Source organism: Lutjanus erythropterus, chromosome 7, assembly GCF_056507025.1.
Source record: "Lutjanus erythropterus isolate fLutEry1 chromosome 7, fLutEry1.hap2, whole genome shotgun sequence".
Classification (NCBI taxonomy): Eukaryota; Metazoa; Chordata; class Actinopteri; order Lutjaniformes; family Lutjanidae; genus Lutjanus; species Lutjanus erythropterus.
Window position 1 is genome coordinate 19,150,818 of NC_139323.1, and position 18,436 is coordinate 19,169,253.

Here is an 18,436-nt window from a genome sequence, read left to right on the forward strand (position 1 = left end):
TGGCTATTGTAAAATACAGTTGTCTGCTCCATTGACGTAACTTCGGCAAACACATTACAAAACAAAACTACACATTAGGAATCCTCCCCGGTGGTCATGGCAGTGATCTCGAAGGAACCAAATGAACCAGACACTCTTTTCCAGATCTCCATAATCATCCTGTGATCTTGAGATAATAGCGTTGAAAAAATAATTGCAGGCGTGGCTGTTATCTGCTTCGTATGTTTGACATGCAGAAAAAGCATAAAATATGTAATGTAAAATGTACGTGCGAACATGAGTAAATCATGTAATGCAAACACAATATCTCAGGTTCTGTAACTTTGATGATCTCCCAGACCGTTAGGGCCCACTGGCATGGCATTGAAGGGGAGTGGCCACAATTGGCATCTTTTCTTCGCATCTGGTTGAGGGGGCAGAGTCACAGCCTCAACCAGTAGCAAAGGCGTGTGTGTCATTTGCCTCGGCTAAGTGTTGATCACTCCTTCGCATTATTGAATGAGTGATGTGGCCTTTAATCAGTGAGAGTCAGTCACTATCACTCTGAACAGGTGTCACACATACAGATCAGATTAAAAAAGCGGTTGTTATTATTGGATTAAGATGCAGCTTATTGTTGTAAGAGTAAAAACTTGTGTAATGACAGATGCTGGGGTCCAAAGATCATCCTAACATGGAATTTAATAGTTCTGGCATCTTCTGTTTGCTTCTTACATCTAAGTAACGTCCAGTTATGAACATGTGAACAAAGGTACACTAGGGATATTTTTAGTGGCGACCGATCCAAACGTCATTGTGGGACAAATTTCTTTTGTTCCCCTGAAATGTTTCCTTCACTGACTGACTGACATAATGAAATATACTGAAAAATGTCACATATGTGTGTATGTATGCATTAACATTTCCAATAATAATTTATGTTTTAATGCAGATAACGGCTCTCAGCTTCTTCAGATTGGTTTCCCAAAATCCTCACACCCCATAGAGTTGTCATGAACTGTTTTATATTATTGCATTTTTATCATCTCATAGTATTTAATTTTAGAAGGACTTTCAAATGAATTAGTAGAGATATAACAGGTTTGTAATGTAGTTTCAACTTAATTTTTCATATCTCAAACAATCCAGTTCAAGGTTGAGAGAAGACTGAGTTACAGTAAATATTTGATTGTTAAAAATTATGCTAAAAGAAGAAATGTATGCATATCTTCCTTTAGTAACCTCACAAAATAATATGTTGATTTGTGCATGAATTCATATATACATATGTGATCATTTCTTTTCCATGTCAGTGTATTTTAGTGTCTCTAATGTGGTGAAGGAAAACTTGCAGGGAAAGAGAGGATTCAGCCCCACGTTCTTCCTTCCATCTGTCCTTGTATTTATTCTGTTTCTGTCTGTAAATGTTGGAGCTCTTCCTGTGATCCCTGTTGAAAGCCAAGCCGGTTTCAGATCAATGTTTGTTTCATCTTCGACTGTTTACATGAGGGGGGTTAAGGACGAGATCACAAAGGCAGGAAAAGGCGCTGAATCACTGCCTTTTGTTAATTCTTTACTTTTACTTTTATTTTTTAGCAATTTATATGTTGTACTGCTTCTGTTCAGTTTGTTTATAATTATTATATTTTGTAAAATAAAAACAATTAAAATGAAGATGGGTTGAAATATTAAAATGCATCACTTTTGTTTTAATTATTTAATTGTCTGTCATGACGCACTTTTATTTTTGGCAGAGTATATTTTGATCTTAATGGGCTACATCTGTACTTTTAGTTAAGAATTTGAATTCAAGACTTTTACTTGTAACAGAGCATTTTTACACCTATTTATTTTATTTTTTTTTTATAGCATCACTACAAAGATTAATCATTTCAATATAGCTTTAGTGATGTATTGAGAGATACCTATTGAATCTCATATACCTGCCTCTGACTGACTTCTGTCTTCACTGGGACTTCGTACTCGAACCAGCAGTTACATCCATCAAAACGTTCATTAAAGCCCAGAAGGTGGTGCTGTCTCTCAGCTGATCCTCTGACGAAAGCAGACCATTCAAAACCAACCAGTCGACAGAGAGAGGCAGCAAAGACAGGAGTTACACAGTACTGTTTGTTTGGGAAATTACTCTGGATGTTTTTCTTTCACCAGACTTTGCTGTCTATGAAATCTGACAGGACTCCACGCTGACCACCGCTGTCTCTGTGAAGAAGAAAATTCTTTACAACAGTTATTCAAGGTGAGAATATGATCATCAAAACTACTACTACTACTACTACTGGAATCACTTTTTGTCAAGTTAGGTAGGTCTCCACTGCTCTACAACATTTGTCTGACAGCTTTAGTTATTAGATAAAGTTGACATTTCATTTTTTCATAGCCTTATTCCTTCCAGTGAAAATCATGTAGTCTGTCTCCAAGTTTGGTTATTTTGAATGTGAATGTTTCTGATAAACTGTTCCTTCATGGGCTGAGAAATGCTACTACTTCTTAAGTTAAATAAACTCCTTAAAAACCCTCTTGGATCACCCAGACAAATGCATTCTGACAGGACATCTTCAGTGGCAAAATGCAACATTAATGCAGCACTGATATTAATCCAAAAATGTCACATATAATAGTGAAACATTGACAGGGACCATTTTTATTGTAGAATGAGTACTTTTACTTTTCATACTGCTGCTTACAGTGTTTCCAGTCTTTTTGACAGGGACCCAAGTGGGGCACTGACTTATGTGGGTGTGGCATGAATACGCACGTGCACACACACACACACACACACACACACACACACACACACACACACACACCATGTACCATTTCTCAGATATAAATTACTAGTATGACAGCATCTTACAGTTTCTGATTCCTGTGTTCTGTACTTCAAAGGTAAATAGTTCTACAAATTAGAGTGACACCATACAAACATAATGTAAAGCTTCCATACTTTATTCTTTAAGTCTTTAAAAGAACATTGTACCTCCATTGTACCTCTTTCCTCAGGCTGTGTAAGTGTATCCTCCACACTCCACCATGAAAAATACTTTTATTTTTATGATTTATTATTGAAATAATCTATTATTCTATATATTCAGGCAAGCTACCCCAGTGTCCTCCTTTCAAACTCTTAAAAATGTACTTTTATAGGATGGGTTTTAACTGAAGTGTCTCTTTTTCTGATGCCTTTGCTTTTTTATTTAACTTATTTTTTTATTGTATTTCTTGATCTCATTGATGTGAGTCTGTTGTTTAAATACATTTTTGTCTTATGCATATGAAGCACTTTGTAAACCTGTTTTTAAAAGTGCTATGTAAGTCAAGTTTATTATTTTTATTATTATGTTATATTTTGGAATAATGGGCTGGCACATGAAGTGGCCCCATAGATACAGTCTGGAGATTTAAAAGCACCTCTCTTCAGACTTCATGTTTGTCCTCATGCAGGCAGAGCGGAGAGCCAGGCAGACTGTCATCTCCGAGAGCCTGGACTGTTTCCTCTAATATCTGGAGTCCAGGAACAGAAACCTGAATCTTTTGAAGGAATGGACAGAGTGTACCTGACCCAAGTGGCACTTTACATCGGCGTTTGTTGTGCTGCTGCTAAAGGTAGAGACAGTCTCAAAAGTATGGCAATCACAGATTATACAAACTCTTGTTATGTTTTTAATCAGTTAGCAAACTAATGCATTGTTTATATGTCAAGTATCTTTTATTACATTTATAGACATTACTGAAATGTTATTCTGTCTCTCCTCTGACCCCTGCAGAGTTACTCCTCAGCCCCAGTCAGCCCCGCTGTGTCTTCATCGCCTATGATAAAGTGACATGCGACTGGACACCAGGGAAGAACTCCCCTGCTGACACCGTCTATACTTTAGAGGCTAATATGTAAGATCGATCATCCACACTTGCAAGAGTACTTTGTATGAACATGTGGTATGTGATTTTTCAAAATGTTGTTAAAACTCTTTTCTTGCACATCAACAAAAACCTCAGTGTGACAGGTATTGCAGACACCAGTGTAGAGGAACAGAGACGTAGCTGCACACAGGAGTCAGACCTCCCTCGTTTTAGACAAAGACATGTTCCTGAGACAAGTGGGTATTTTTCTTGGACATTTGCAGAACTGACTGCAGTTCAGACATTTGAAGTTTAGTAAGAAGTTCACTCCATTGATTTACAGATGTGTCAGGCATTGGCAATCATATTTTCTTCACCTGAAAAGAATCAGAGTCGACTGTACTGGCCAAGTACGTATTTAGTTTGTGCCCATATACAGGTCATATACAAATCAAATCCTCTTATTTGTATAAGAGAAAACATGTAGGAATGCAGTACTTCGTGGCCCTGATTCTGGTATGCTCAGTATATTTATTTATTTATTTATTTATTTATTCATTCATTCGTTTGTTTTGTTTATTTTTAAAAAAGTATTTTGATTGTGTACTGCTGAGACAAAACTGAGACTGATTAATCCAGAGACACTTTCAACCTCTTTGTACTCGTAAAACTTCAGCACTCAGTGAGTCATTGCTGCTGAGTGAATTCTTAAAGATTAATACTTTTTAAAGACGCTTAACAGAAGTCATCGTCAACGTCCCTCCCTAGAAAAAGTGAGCAGGGGAGGAGACTGTCGGCTAATATATATTCAGCAAACACCAGCAGCACAGATGATTATGTGGTCAGTTTTACATGGACATGCCTACATCACAACACACATTTATATCTTTTCTGTGAGTGTGTGTGTGTAGAGTGTGTGCTCACATCCCCTTTCCATTGTTTCCCGCTGGCTTCCTGAACCTTGTAAACATGCAGTTTACAGGTTCCTCCTTGAAAACAACACTGTAACTACTGAATGTCAATGTAGTATTGAGTGCAATAGTTTAATAATAATCTAACGACTGTTTATTTTTGATTTATTATTGTTGTATTCATAATACAGAGGGACATGGTTTTTAATTTCCAGCATTTGAAATGCTGCAAAAAAAAAAGCTACTACATTACAACAGGAAGGAGTTCATTTCTCACCACTTTGCCAAAGGTTACTGTGGGGTCTTCAGCACAGTTCAGTTGTATTGTTTCTAAAAGTAGACCTGCAAAGTTTAACTGAACCATACTAATCATGCATCAGTGCTGATCCATATATCAATTTAACACTCAGCTATCCAATATGATTGACGCAAAGTGAATATTGCGATCTATATCTCTTTGATATGTGCGTTTATTTTGAAATTCATTATCAAATCATAATTTAGTTGATTTTGTGAGTTGACATAAATATAGATGTTATAGACGTACACATGATATTGCATCAAATCAAAATTGGATCGTGGCAGACTTTGTGATATCAGCAAATATTGTATTGTTGACCAAATAATCAATATAATATTGTATTATGATGAAACTTTTAATTTACACCTATGATACCTCCACTGTTAATTAGAAATGTGGGTAAATATCAAGCACATTCCCCTCTGCTCTGAACTCACACTTGCATGTGTCTATGTTTGCGATGCCCATGCATATATGTTTATGTCCATATACAGGACAAAATCTGACTGTGACTCTGCTGGTAAGCCTGCCTTCAGCTGCAGAAGGACAAGTGAGACACACTGCTCCGCCCGCATGAGTAGTCCTGACAGGCTGTACTCGGTCAGAGTCACCGCCCACAGTCCTGAAGCTACAGTCAACTCACCAACTCTCTGCATCAAAGCTTTAGATGCTGGTAACAACACACACCATGTACTTATGCATTTTATAAGACACTCTTCAAGTATTGTTAGCTTTAGAGAAGAATTTAAATAAAATAGAATAGTTTTTGTTTTAGGTGGGCTGTGTTAAGAGCATTTGGTGGCTCTGTGCCTGAGACTTGAATTTAATGACCTATAACCAGGATTCATTCATGTCATTTCACTTTTTACGTGTAACGGACGCCACCCCGACTCCATGCTAACTTTGTCCTGACTTTTGTTTCACCAGTGAAGCTGCGCAGGCCAGTCCTGTCTGATCTGGGACCAGTCAGAGATGAGCCCAGATGTGTGGAGCTGCAGTGGCATAGACCTGTAAACTTTGCTCTAACCCATCAGAACATCTGCAATCGCTTGGTGAACTACCAGCTACGATACAGCACAGATGATCAGGTGTGGTAATATGCTGACTGTCCTTAGCCCAAATAATTAATAATCAAATACAAGTACAAAAAATGTTTTTCCTAGATCAATTACATATATTTTGTTTGTATTATGGTTTATAAATTATTCATTCATCATCAGATTCAATGATTTGGCACAATTCAGTTGGTTTGGTTCTTTTTTCAAACAGGAACCTTTTCATTTTGTCTTGTGGCTGGCAAAAACAGCTTGGTCAGTATTATCTGAATGGTCAATATGACATAGAGATTATTATAGCTAAGGAATTGTTATTGTGAAAATCAATTAAACAGACAATTTTTAGCTTGTGCTCACTTACAGGAGCGATTCACAGATAAATAAATAAATTATATACCTGTAATATCATATTTGATATACACATTTCATCGCAATCTTACTACAAAATAAAGTACAAAATATTAAATAACTATAGGTTGTTTCAATACAGTAAATAATCATATTATTAGTAACATAATATAACTATTACTCTTGCTGTGACCTTTTCAAAATGGTCAAAGATTTCTGCTCCAGAAACCTGCAAGTCGCTACATGAAGGCGGCCATGTTGGATTTTGCACTCACAGGCCAGCTGCAGTGCACTGATAATCCACCAGGGACAGAAGACATGTCCCAGATTGCAGTACTGGTCACACTGACATTCAGGAGGTTTCAGAAACATGTATCAAGTATGATACAAATGGCAGTACAGGTTAAAGATGGATGGATAAATATATTTATATTACTGCATCACTACTGTAACAACAGCTTCACATTTTTAAAAAAGGTGACAGTATGTTTTGCAGAAAAAAAAATGTTAATGCAGACTTCCTTAAATAATTTATTTGTTTTCCTCATCACATTGTTTCTTTAAGCCCGAGGCCCAGACAGTGGAGGGTTATGTAGCTGAACACTTGGAGCGCCTGCAGTGTGAAGTCTCCCTGAAGACAAACCGGACAGTTCGTCTCAGAAGTCCTTGCTCCCTCAGTCCATTTACTCAATACACAGTTCGCCTCCGTCACCGCTACGGCAGCATCTGGAGTGATTGGAGCAACCAGCTACAGAGCTGCACGGGGATGGCTGGTGAGAACCTCTGTGTGTCAGATTACTGATTTCACAAGAATGTAAATACAAATGTAATTCTCTGATTACTGCCAAACCTCGGACTATCAGTGTGTGTGGAGGAGAAAATTTCTGTTTCTCCCTGACGCAAGTGAACAACCTCACAGCCAACCCCCTTCAAAATGTCATGTCAACTGCTCCTTAAGTACATAGGAGCAAAGTCTGCACACTTTTAGGCTCCAGATAAATAATTGAATTCTCTTTTAGCACATTTTCTCTCTTTTTTATATTTTACTTGTGCATTTTAAATTAACATGTTACTGAACAAACACAACAAAACAACAGTAATAATAGAAATAGAAATTAAAATACTGATACTCTACTCTTTACTAGGCACTACTCTCACCACTCTCTTTACCACTTTATGCCCATCTCCTCTCTCGTATGCTGTCCATTTACCTCAGTGTTTGTTCATGGGTCCTTGGATGGTGACTCAGTCTTTTCATGGAGTATATTCCCTTCACTATATCCAGCCACTGTTCTGACTTAGAGGATCACACTTCAACCAGCTGCTTTTGAAAGCCTTAGATGCAAGTGTCAAGATTTCCCCACACTGTCTCCAGCATTGCTGTTATATACCCAATTATTCATTTTTCATGTGGTGTATAATTTTAAAAAAGCAGATTTAATTCTTCCTTTTGAAATTTCCCCATATTTTAGAACTGGTGGTGGTTTTACACACTGAATCCCAAACACTCTTCGACAGTTTCATGCTCAATTCCTGTTTCCAGGATACTCTTTTTTTTTTTTAAGGCAGCAACTCTTAAAGTCAAAAGGCTGAGTGTAGCACTTCTCACAGGTTGGCCAAATCACTGCCTGCTTTGTTGAAATTAAGCCAGTTTTAAAGGCCCTCTGACTCTGACTCATTGCACTGATCTTACATGTATCTTATAAAATCAAATCCTGATAACAGTGAGATCTAAAAGAAAACTTGATAGTCTTAAGATCTTAAATTTTGTCTCAGTGGTCAAATCAGTCTTGTTGCTACATACGGTTGTCAAGGAGAAATCTCTGAGACACCTTTGAGCTCAGCAAAATATCTCCTGCTTTTCATTCGTTTTTCTCTTTTTACTCCTAAGGGGGATTTAGGAGAAACAGATGAGACTTCAGTGAGCTCAAAATAAGAATATCATTTATTTCTCATAAGATTTTCCTCTATGAATTTTTACCTCAAACATCAACACAGAGGATATAATTATTGCTGCCATTGTTTATATCTGTGTTTTGTCCAATCCTGTATCAGCAGAGTATTAACTGTAGAGCAGTGTTGTGGTGTCTGATAAGACTTCTGACTGGACATCTTTTCACTGGTGCTCTGCACCAAAACATCTAGACTAATGCACCCCCCATGTTTTTTGATGCGAGCCATTATCAAGCCTTTAAAATCTGAGATTATGTGTGGAGAGCCCTTTCACCTTCACGCTCCGCCAGCTGTTTCTGCTTTCGGGTCCATACCTTGTTTACTAGAACCTTGACAATGACAGTATAACAAACTCAGCTGTTGGCCCTGAAGTGTGTTTTCACATTGCTCCCTCTCTTTCTGTCCTTGGTTTGTTTCTCCTGGCTCACGGCATAATAAATGCCTCACACTGTCACAGGGGAACAACTTTCCTGTTTGTGAAGCAGACCAACCTTCAGCTCAACAGAATTGGCTGATGACAGACAACTTTCATTTCTGCCTCATGCATGTGAACAACCTGAAACTTGACCGGAGAAAACTCCACTTAGTTTGACGAGCCAAAAAGTGAAATAACCCCTCTCATCTGAGGGAAGTAGAGGAAGCTGCATCATATGTTAGAGATGTCCGTTGTGTGTACAGACAATGACAAAACCAGGAACTCTGCTTTATATTTAGTAGTCTCCTCCTGGTTCTATTTTTCTCACCTCACACTGCAAGAAAATATCAGGAAATTATTTAGGTTACCTTCTTTCTATGTTTTGTCTCTGTTTCTACAACTATCTAAGTTAAGTTTAAGCAGTTAAATGTCTCAAAATAACTTCTAACTTTCTTCAACTGTAACTGCATTGAAACTGCTCATGACTTAAATCCTTTTTCTGATGACTGACAGTGAACTGTGGCTGGACTGATGATAAAGTATATTTCATTGCTGACATGATACTTTGTTTGTCATCATGCCCCTCAGCCCCGGTCACTGCCCCACAACTATGGAGAACATTAAAACCTACAGATGATCTTCAGAAGAGACATGTGACTCTACTGTGGAAGGTGAGCACTATGTAAAAGCTTTCAGCCTGTCAGTTAAGTACGTGCTCACTTTTTTTGCAGACTCACTGTACTGACAGGGATGCATTGATCCAGCATTTTCTCTCCAGATACCATTTCAGATACAAGAGGTCTCCTTTCGCTAAATATTAAATAGAATTTTAAATTACTGCATTTGAAATCATTTTACATGGGGTAACAGAAGGACACGAAAAATTTGAGTCAGCCGCCCATCATAAAAGATACAACAAGATTTATCATTACACAACAAGGTTGTTTAGTGAGATTTTGACATAATTCGGTCTCCGATTTATTAGATTGGCTGAAGAGATAAAAAATATATAGAAAAAATACAGAGAAAACTGAAAATACAGAACAAACTAATTAATAAGGTGGAATACTGAAGCCTGAAGGAAGAAGCTGCCCATCAGTCTGGTGGTAAGACAGCGGATACTTCTGTATCTCCTTCCAAATGGCAGCAGGGTGAACAGGCTGTGGCTGGGTGTTGTCTTTTAGTGTCTTTCTCTGTGCAGGCACCTCTCCTCTCAGATATCACTGATACTCTGCAGATGGGTGCCAATGATTATTTGGCTGGATTAAATGACTGTAAAGTGTTTCTGTCCTGGGCCGTACACATCTCGTGCCAGTTTCCAGTCAGGATGCCTTCAGTTGTCCCTCTGTAAAAATTAACAGGATTTTCTTGATGACTGACTGAGTAAAATCGATAACAAAAAAATATAACGATACTGACAAAGAAACTGGATTGGTCACATCATGGCAGATACCCAGCCCACTTCATAAGGTCAGTATCTGTATTAGCACTGTTCAGACATCAGACTGGAGTATCCCTACTTACTTTATAGCTCTGATGCGGAGAGTATATTTGATGGGAACATATGCAAATATAAAATATACTGTACATACACCATATGTGTGTAAAAAGCATACACAGACCTCCATCAAAACCAATAGTTCACTTTTCTATGATATGCAAATCTGCAAGTGCAAACTTAACAGTCATTATTGTTGCTTTTTCTCATGAAGCCTAAAGTTCCAACATTTTTCCTTAATATCTCTGATTGACTTTATTGCAGACAATTAATATTTGAAAGTAATAATCTAATGAGTTGCATGATGTGTGAATTTATGTTTCCATAGCCACACTTCAGTTTGAGAAAAAGCGTGGTTACAGTTGTGATGATGTAACAAAAGTACTGGTTCCAGGTTTTGCCTCCATGTTTTCTCTCATCTAGTCTCCTGCAAGAAGTCAGAAAGCCTGCACCAGCCTGTGGTTTAATGTGTATTGTCAGTCAGAGGAGTCCCACAGTGCACTGCAAACTGAGAGCTGCTTGAACATGACATCCACTTCCTGTCAGCTGACCCTGCCCATGGTGCGCTCCTCTTGCTTTCTGACAATGTGCAACTCCGCTGGCTGCTCCCCTGCAGCCCGGCTCACCCTGCCAGCGCCCACAGACACACGTATGCACTAGAAAGACAGATAATTTGTTCAAAAAATGTTTGTAATGCACCCATCTTAAAAAAATTATTTAACTCAGAATGTATGTAGAGCATGTGATAGTGTGAAATGTGTGTTTTAATTCCATGATATTCTCTGTTAGCACTCAGAGCTGTGATGGCAGTCAGTGTGAAAGCACTGAATGATTCCAGTCTGGAGGTTACGTGGTCGACACTCACGCACTCCTCACTTACTGGCTTCCTGTTGGAGTGGGAACCAGTGACAAAAGATGACAAATATGATCTGCACTGGGAAAGGCTGAACCAGAACACCAGCAGCATCATCATCACTGGTAAGTTCACGTGAACCTGTGGTCAATGAAAAACTGAATGTGCCCGGACTTTGCAAAAGTTGGAGGGCAACCAACAAGAAGATATTATGATATTATATACATTCATAAATGAATTTCAGGAAGGATGGTGTACATATATGTATGTTTCTGTTTCTGTTTACAGCTGCTGCTTTTGGGTTGTTGGAATGTACACTTACTATGGAACACTAATAATAATAATAATAATAATAAAAATATTGAATTGGAGCGAAGTATCTCAAATTAATTTTTTCTGTCTCGAGAATTGACGGGGTTTGATAGTTAGGAAATTTATTACTTTCCTTATGCTCGATAAGGGAGTAGTAAGTTACTGATTTATCTATGCACAAGATATGTATTTGTGATTATATAGTTATGCGTTCGACAAAAGCCCATTCTTGCAGTCAGCATGATTCAATAACAATGTTTTCAGTACACAAACCTTCATCAGGTTATTTTACTAGACAAAAGGCGAGACCGATGTGGACCAATGAAGTCATGTTACTGACTCACTTCACTCAAGAAGCTGTCATAAATATTTAAAATATGTCATTGAAATTTGCTTGGAGCTCAACCACTTTGAATCACATATTTTAAATATTTATCTTAGTATGCATTTTGAGCCACTTCTAAATTCTGTTTATATTTTTTCTGTATGTTAGATTATCGTTTCATGTTCACAGTGTAGGCCTATGGCACCATGAGGACATTATATATGATACTTCTATATGATGCTTCGTGTATACTCATACTTAGATATGTCAGCTTGTTGTGTGACCTTATTAGTCCACAAGGGTCAACTAACTGGTTTAAATGATCTCTCCTTTTGTTTTGTTAAGTAACCTGATGAATGTTTGTACCAAAGTGTTGTCAATTAAACACAACTGATTTCAAAGGAGCCCATCTCCATCTCCATCTACAGATGTGTAAATATTATACTCTTTGATAGTTACATTATCAAAAAAGTGTTCTTGATTTCAGATTTGCTGTCAGAAGTACGATACACGGTGACTGTAAGGCCTGACTTTGGCAGTGAGCCTGGCGAAGCAGCTTCAACTCAGGCTTACACCAGACAAGGAGGTAATGAACCTGTATGTAACCTTACTGTAACCCCACCACCATGTGGCATGTATAGAGTACTGTCATTTCAAGCAGGAGTCATGCATACCAGGTCAAGTGGAATGTATTTATTAAGTGCCTATAACAAAGATTTGCGCTGCCTGTATCAGAGAGAGAAAAAGGAAAATGATGGGTCTATTTGCAAAAACAGATATCTCCATTTTTATTTAGTTTCTTAAATTGTGTTTTTTGTTTGTTTGTTTATAAGCAAAAGATGCATATTTGTCAGTCTTCTCAGTGTCACACACCCTCTCCTTTGCTGTCTTTCCTTCACTCCCCTCTGCCTGGCTCTCTAGTGCCCTCTGCTGGTCCCAGGCTGCATGTGAAGGAGCAGGGCAACAGTGCAGTTCTTGTGGCGTGGGAGCCTCCGCCTGTGGAGGAGCAGCATGGCTTCATCACCCAGTACAGCCTCTACTGTCAGAAGGAGAACAATGCAACAAGTAGGTTTAAACACACAGTCAACTGACTGATCTTAAAAACTGAAAAAAAAAATCTTTAAAGCAAACTTGTTTCATATAGTAGTAAAAGTTCCTTTCAGTTGCGTGGGAAAATGATATATTGAAATTAGTTTAATAGATTTTTATGAATTGCTCTGTGTTGTGTGCAGGTGAAGTTCACTCAGTGTCAGGTGAGACACTAAGCTACCTTTATACTGGTCTGTCTGGAGTCTATCAGATCTATGTGACAGCTCACACGGTGGTAGGAGAAGGACAAGCCAGTCCACCCCAGTGGGTTACTGTAGGTAAGAACCAGCAGTGGAGCTCATTGCTTTGAGTAAAAATTTCATCAGTGAAGTGATGAATGCCATCCTTGTACGTGTGTGCTCATAAATGAATGTGTATGTTTGTCAGAAGGTGACTATTTAGAAAGGACGATCCTGGTTTACAGCCTCCTTCCTGTCTTCACTGTGTTCTTGCTTCTCATCATTACTGCGTGTAGACAAAGGTGAGATGTTCTAACACAAAATTATACTGAATCCCTTAGAGGCAACTGAGAAAAAAAAACTGGTGATCTGAACACGACTCCTACACATCTGAAAGTGAACATGAAACTGTAACATAGTAAGAGAGAAACTAGACTTACCCACGGAGATTCTGCCCCAGTTTGAAATCTGAAAAACTTCTGATCAGCGCACTGGATTTACCATTGATGAGATATAAGATACATTCTGGTGTTAATGTGATGGGTCACCAAATACCTGTGTATCACCTGTTAAATAAGGCCAGATAATTGAAGACTAGCATGAATTTTAAATCCCACGGTTTGTTTTATTAGTTCTGATTACTTTTTTTTTTTTTTTTTAAAGTCATAAATATTTTGTGGTAATCATGGCTCATACTTTAGGAATCAGTGAGTGAGAAGCTACAAAAGTACTGAGTGCTGACCACAGAGAATGTACATAATGGGTTGTCAGTGGTCGGTGAGACGTCACCACAACAAATACAAATCAGTGTGGCATGGTTTGACTCAGTTTTGGCAAAACTTACAATAGTAAGCATTCATGTTTTCTTCCAGCTGAGTTTAAATTTCTCCATGCACTTATGGACTTTAAAGATAATTTACATAGAAAGTTATGTAACATTACTGTCATGTGTTTAGTTTTCCCAGAAACATATTTTCATCTGCACTCAAAACAAAAAAATGACAAAAGTTGCCAAGACCTGCCAAATTTAACAGATGGAGGACAGTAGCTCAGAAAAAAGGTTCTGGCAAAAATTAAGTCACAGTACAATTTAGACCACACTTTTTTCTCACTTGCCTCTCTTCTGTAAAGTAATAATAATAATATTAATAATAATACTAATAATAATAATAATAATAACAACAACAATAATAATAATAATAAATACAAACATGTGTAATCCGTGAACCTCACAAAATGAGGAAGAATAAAACAGCAGACTCAACTTACTGTATTGCAAGAAAAACAAGAAGGTAAAAAGAGAAATAATCACTATACTTAACTTTCATTTAGTTATGGAAGTTTATCAGACATGTGCAGCATATTACTCCCACTGTGTCTGTGCAGTTATAATCACTTAACTGCAGGAACAGGTGCAGCTGGATGTTAAGTTCCTTAATTTTTGTATTAAGTATAAAATATAATGACTGTTTATTGTTTATTACTCACTCTGGTAGTTAAGCTTTACCTCTAAATGTTACAAAGGACGGTAGTTTCAGCTACATTAGCGCATGTTTTTAATACATAAGAGAGATATGAGAGAAAAGCACATGTAGAGTGCAGCAGAGCAGGAAAAGCCCTCATGTGATGTAGTTGCAGCTGTCTCTCTATCTCCTCTGGCCTTCTGTTCTCTAGGCCATGTTTCTCTGACTGATTAGGAGCTACGCTGCTAATTATGCAAGCTACAGTATTTATTTAAAGAGAATAAATGCAAAGTGGGCATGTAAGACACTTCTGGAAAAGCTAAATAATGTTAATATGTTTTTACTATTCTACAGTCAGATAACAGAAAATAGATTGTACGCATTTCTTACAAAACAGAATTACTAAATGACATTTCTTTTAATTAAAGTGCAATATACAGGCAGAAAATAGAGGCTTTGTTTTCTCTGTAATTCTGTGTAGTCTCTCGTCAGGAGAAATGTTCTTTATTTGCATTTTACTTGACCATAAAACAATACAGATCTGACTGTTATCTATCACTGGTTAAACAAGGAACATTAACAAAACTGTTGCTGCTACAAATGCTAAAACATGTCATTTACATTGAAAATATCTAATAGGCCTGTGATTATTTAAGTATTAAAAAGATGTCCTCTCTAGAAAACAGTCATTCAGTCAGGAAATGTTCCAAGTCAGAAATGTAGAAATGTTTATGATTGAGGATTTTATAAGGATCCCCATTAGCTGATGTCGAGCATGGGCTCCTCTTCCTGCAGCCACAATAATGACCCGCAGAGCAGAATTACAAATGTCAAGGCTGCCTGTTATAGTCTCTGTTTCTTTTTGCCAGGATAAAGCAGAATATCTGGCCTTCAGTTCCTGACCCTGCACACAGCAGTCTGACCGCCTGGATCTCCAACTCCAAGCACACAAAGAAAAACTTCTACCCTGAGGGAGTCCATCACACTTCAACCTCTGAGCTAACTAATGAACTAAATGATGAAGAAGACCGTTGAACCTCAAAGATTCCTCATCAGAAAGATGTATTATTTCAAATTGATTATGAATGTATGAGCATGCACAGCTGTAGAAAACCACATGGGGGTGCTCAGTGAACTTTTGTCCTTTTGTTTTTTTTACTGTAGGCCAAAATGCAAAGCAGTTTCATTCACAATTAACTAGCAAACAACAACAGCAGCTTCAGTGTACATTTTGGATTTCTGTGCAATTTTCAACGTTTTTCACACCCTTTTATCTGTGTCTGGGTAGTCTTAGTCTCTTTTTCATGTTTTCACACAGAATTTCACATTAAGGCTTGCATTGAAATTAATATGTAGCTTTTTAAAACAGACTAAAAACATGTTGCAACATTACCTTGCAATGAACTTGCAGATTGCAAAGCCCTCATTTCACTCTCCCCTTCCAAACGTGCAAGTAAAACTTAAAAAGTTAAAAGCCTTATCTTAAGTCAGTACTTTCTTTGTCCCATCTGGGCAACTGTAGAAGACATGGCAGTGCAACATGGTGACCTTGGAGAGTACCTGTGCTCAATGTAGATACAAATAGCTCACTCTAAAATAACACAAACTCAACAATTCTTATTCTCAGGTGATTATCTGTTAATGAAAACATACTGGACAGTGAAGTGAAATGTCTTTGCTGGTCATGCTAACAGAAAACAGTAAATCCTGATATTATTTTCATTAAATTATGTGTTTATTTTACAAATTAATTTTAAAGGACAGTAATACAAGGATCATGCTGCAGAAAGCGCATTATGTTGCATTATTTTATGTTGCATCACGTTACGTTACATTGTGTTACAATGTTGTTGTCAGAATACACTGAAAGTCATTTTGTATCCTTGAGATGACACAAAAACGTATATTAAAAAAAAAAAAGTTTCTGCTCACTGAAACAGACTGAACTCACTGAGGGCATATGTTTAACATTAACCCCACAAGTCATCTACTGAAAGATTGTTTTACTTTATTTCACAAAGATAAACAAGGTACAAGGTAGATTTATTCAGCATTTTACAACACAGAGTTGTATAACAAGACTACATTATCGTTCCTTTTTTGATTCTCAGAAAAACAAATGTCATACACAAAAATTATAATCAGTAAATAGGGTGAATAAATAAACAAGGTGGCTAAAATAATAAATATGTAATTTAGATGCGTTCTTTTATGGATTAGGACCATATGTGTGAAGACTTTTTCTGCAGAATATCATAATGAATCCGAGAGACTCATGCCTGTTTCTGTAAACAACTCTAACATTTAATGTTAGAGAGAGTCAACTAAAATTATCATGGTACTATTAGAAGCAACCATAAGGGGGCAGAGAAAACTCAGTTTTAAATGTGTTCCTTGTAAACTGAAGTCTCCATGCTGTTCCTTTCCCCTCAGATAGTCTTCTGTATCTTATTGATGTTTCAGTTGCACACCATCAGCTTTTTAACTGGCAGCTGAACAGCGATGTCTTATTTTAATGCATTTAATTAAACCATTTGCAAATGTGCAGGAAGTCAAATAAAGCTGCAAGCCAGAGTTTGTGCATGTAAGATTATCTACTTAAGCCGAGGGTGCTGGACTAATAGACTTGGGGGTAAACGTGGTGTTTGTCATGCAAACAGAGTTAACTGTTAATGCACACAAATGACTCTTGCCTGGGTGCAGCCAGTGAGCGGTGGCCTGGTATTGACTGCTGCTGGTGGGGGAACATCCTGGCTGCTTGGAGCAAAATAACAGCATGGCCTGGAGTCACGCTGGTGTTAAGTCATGCTAATGTTGCTACACTCCCAGCAGGGCTTGTTAGTCTCCCTGCTTTTGTCTGGTTGGAAGTTTTGTTGTAAGTTAGTTATATTTTTTTAATCACCCACCAAGTGTGCACAGTGTGAGTCCACCACCTCCCAGTGACACGAAGGTGTTGACTAATATGTTTGGACCTTATTAAGAAGTTGTTTGCTTTTTCGTCAGCTTCAATATAAATCTGTCTCAGAACTGGGAGGAGGGTGCACTCTGGGAAAGGCTCTCGACACAACTGAGCAGTTCAAGTGTTTGTCCCGTGGAGCTTCCATAAGGAAACTGAGGTGCATGATGGGATGAGATCATCAGTGGTGGAAAAAGTACTCAGATCTTTTATTCAAGAAAATGAAGTAATACTGCAGTGTAGAAAATACTCTGTTACAATCAAAAGTCTTCATTCAAAGTTTTACTTCAGTATTTGCACCAAAATATACTATAAAGTACCAATAGTAAAAGTACTCACCATACAGAATGTCCAATTTAACAATCATATACTTTATATTATTGAAGTATAATTATTGATGTACAGGCAGTAAAATGAATTGGTAAAGTTACTTAAGTTGTTAAATAGCATGCGTATAAAGAAGCATCAAAGTAAATATGCAAGTAAAGTACAAGTATCTCAAATATAGTACTCAAGCACAGTATTTGAGTGAATATACTTAGTTACTTTTCATTGTTGGAGTTGATGGGCTTTCATCTTCATGTGAGGATTTCAGAAATAGAGGCTGAGTCCTTATGTAAAGCCAAAGCCTATTGTAATGTTTTAATACCCATGATTGTATGTTCTTGATTATGTTCAGAGTACTTCAGATAATGAGGTCTGGTGTGATGGCAGTCCTTTGTTTTAGGCTTTAACCTTTTTTCCTCCTTATTCTTTATCCTTCAGGACTGTTTTTGACCTGACAAAGCAGCTGTCAGGCACCTCCTCCTGATTTGATCCTTGAGACCTGTTTGCACCAACAAAGATTAATTTAATCTAGGATTAGTTCTAATCAGAGTTAAGCAAAACTAGGTTTAAAATGAGTAAATCCAGATTTAAATCCAGATAAAAACTAACCTCAG

At 37.5% G+C, this 18,436-nt stretch overlaps 1 protein-coding gene across 1 annotated transcript; it reads left to right on the forward strand.

The window, feature by feature from the left end:
• The first annotated feature begins 3,445 nt into the window (after positions 1–3,445).
• Positions 3,446–15,789, forward strand: LOC146323917 (interleukin-31 receptor subunit alpha-like). Its single transcript, XM_084723261.1, has 13 exons — positions 3,446–3,603; positions 3,765–3,885; positions 5,544–5,722; positions 5,977–6,137; positions 7,018–7,225; positions 9,409–9,491; positions 10,742–10,967; positions 11,108–11,296; positions 12,296–12,394; positions 12,730–12,873; positions 13,041–13,175; positions 13,285–13,378; positions 15,409–15,789. Exons 1-13 carry the CDS (start codon positions 3,540–3,542, stop codon positions 15,572–15,574), a joined length of 1,869 nt encoding a protein of 622 aa, XP_084579387.1. The 5' UTR covers positions 3,446–3,539; the 3' UTR covers positions 15,575–15,789.
• Positions 15,790–18,436: the final 2,647 nt, after the last annotated feature.

What these genes read in the sequence shown, in the direction of transcription:
- LOC146323917 (XM_084723261.1), top strand. Translation starts at nt 3,540, where the DNA reads ATGGACAGAGTGTACCTGACCCAAGTGGCACTTTACATCGGCGTTTGT. An exon ending in TATACTTTAGAGGCTAATAT is followed by an intron (nt 3,886 to 5,543) that starts GTAAGATCGATC and finishes GTCCATATACAG; the next exon opens with GACAAAATCTGACTGTGACT. An exon ending in GCCAGCGCCCACAGACACAC is followed by an intron (nt 10,968 to 11,107) that starts GTATGCACTAGA and finishes ATTCTCTGTTAG; the next exon opens with CACTCAGAGCTGTGATGGCA.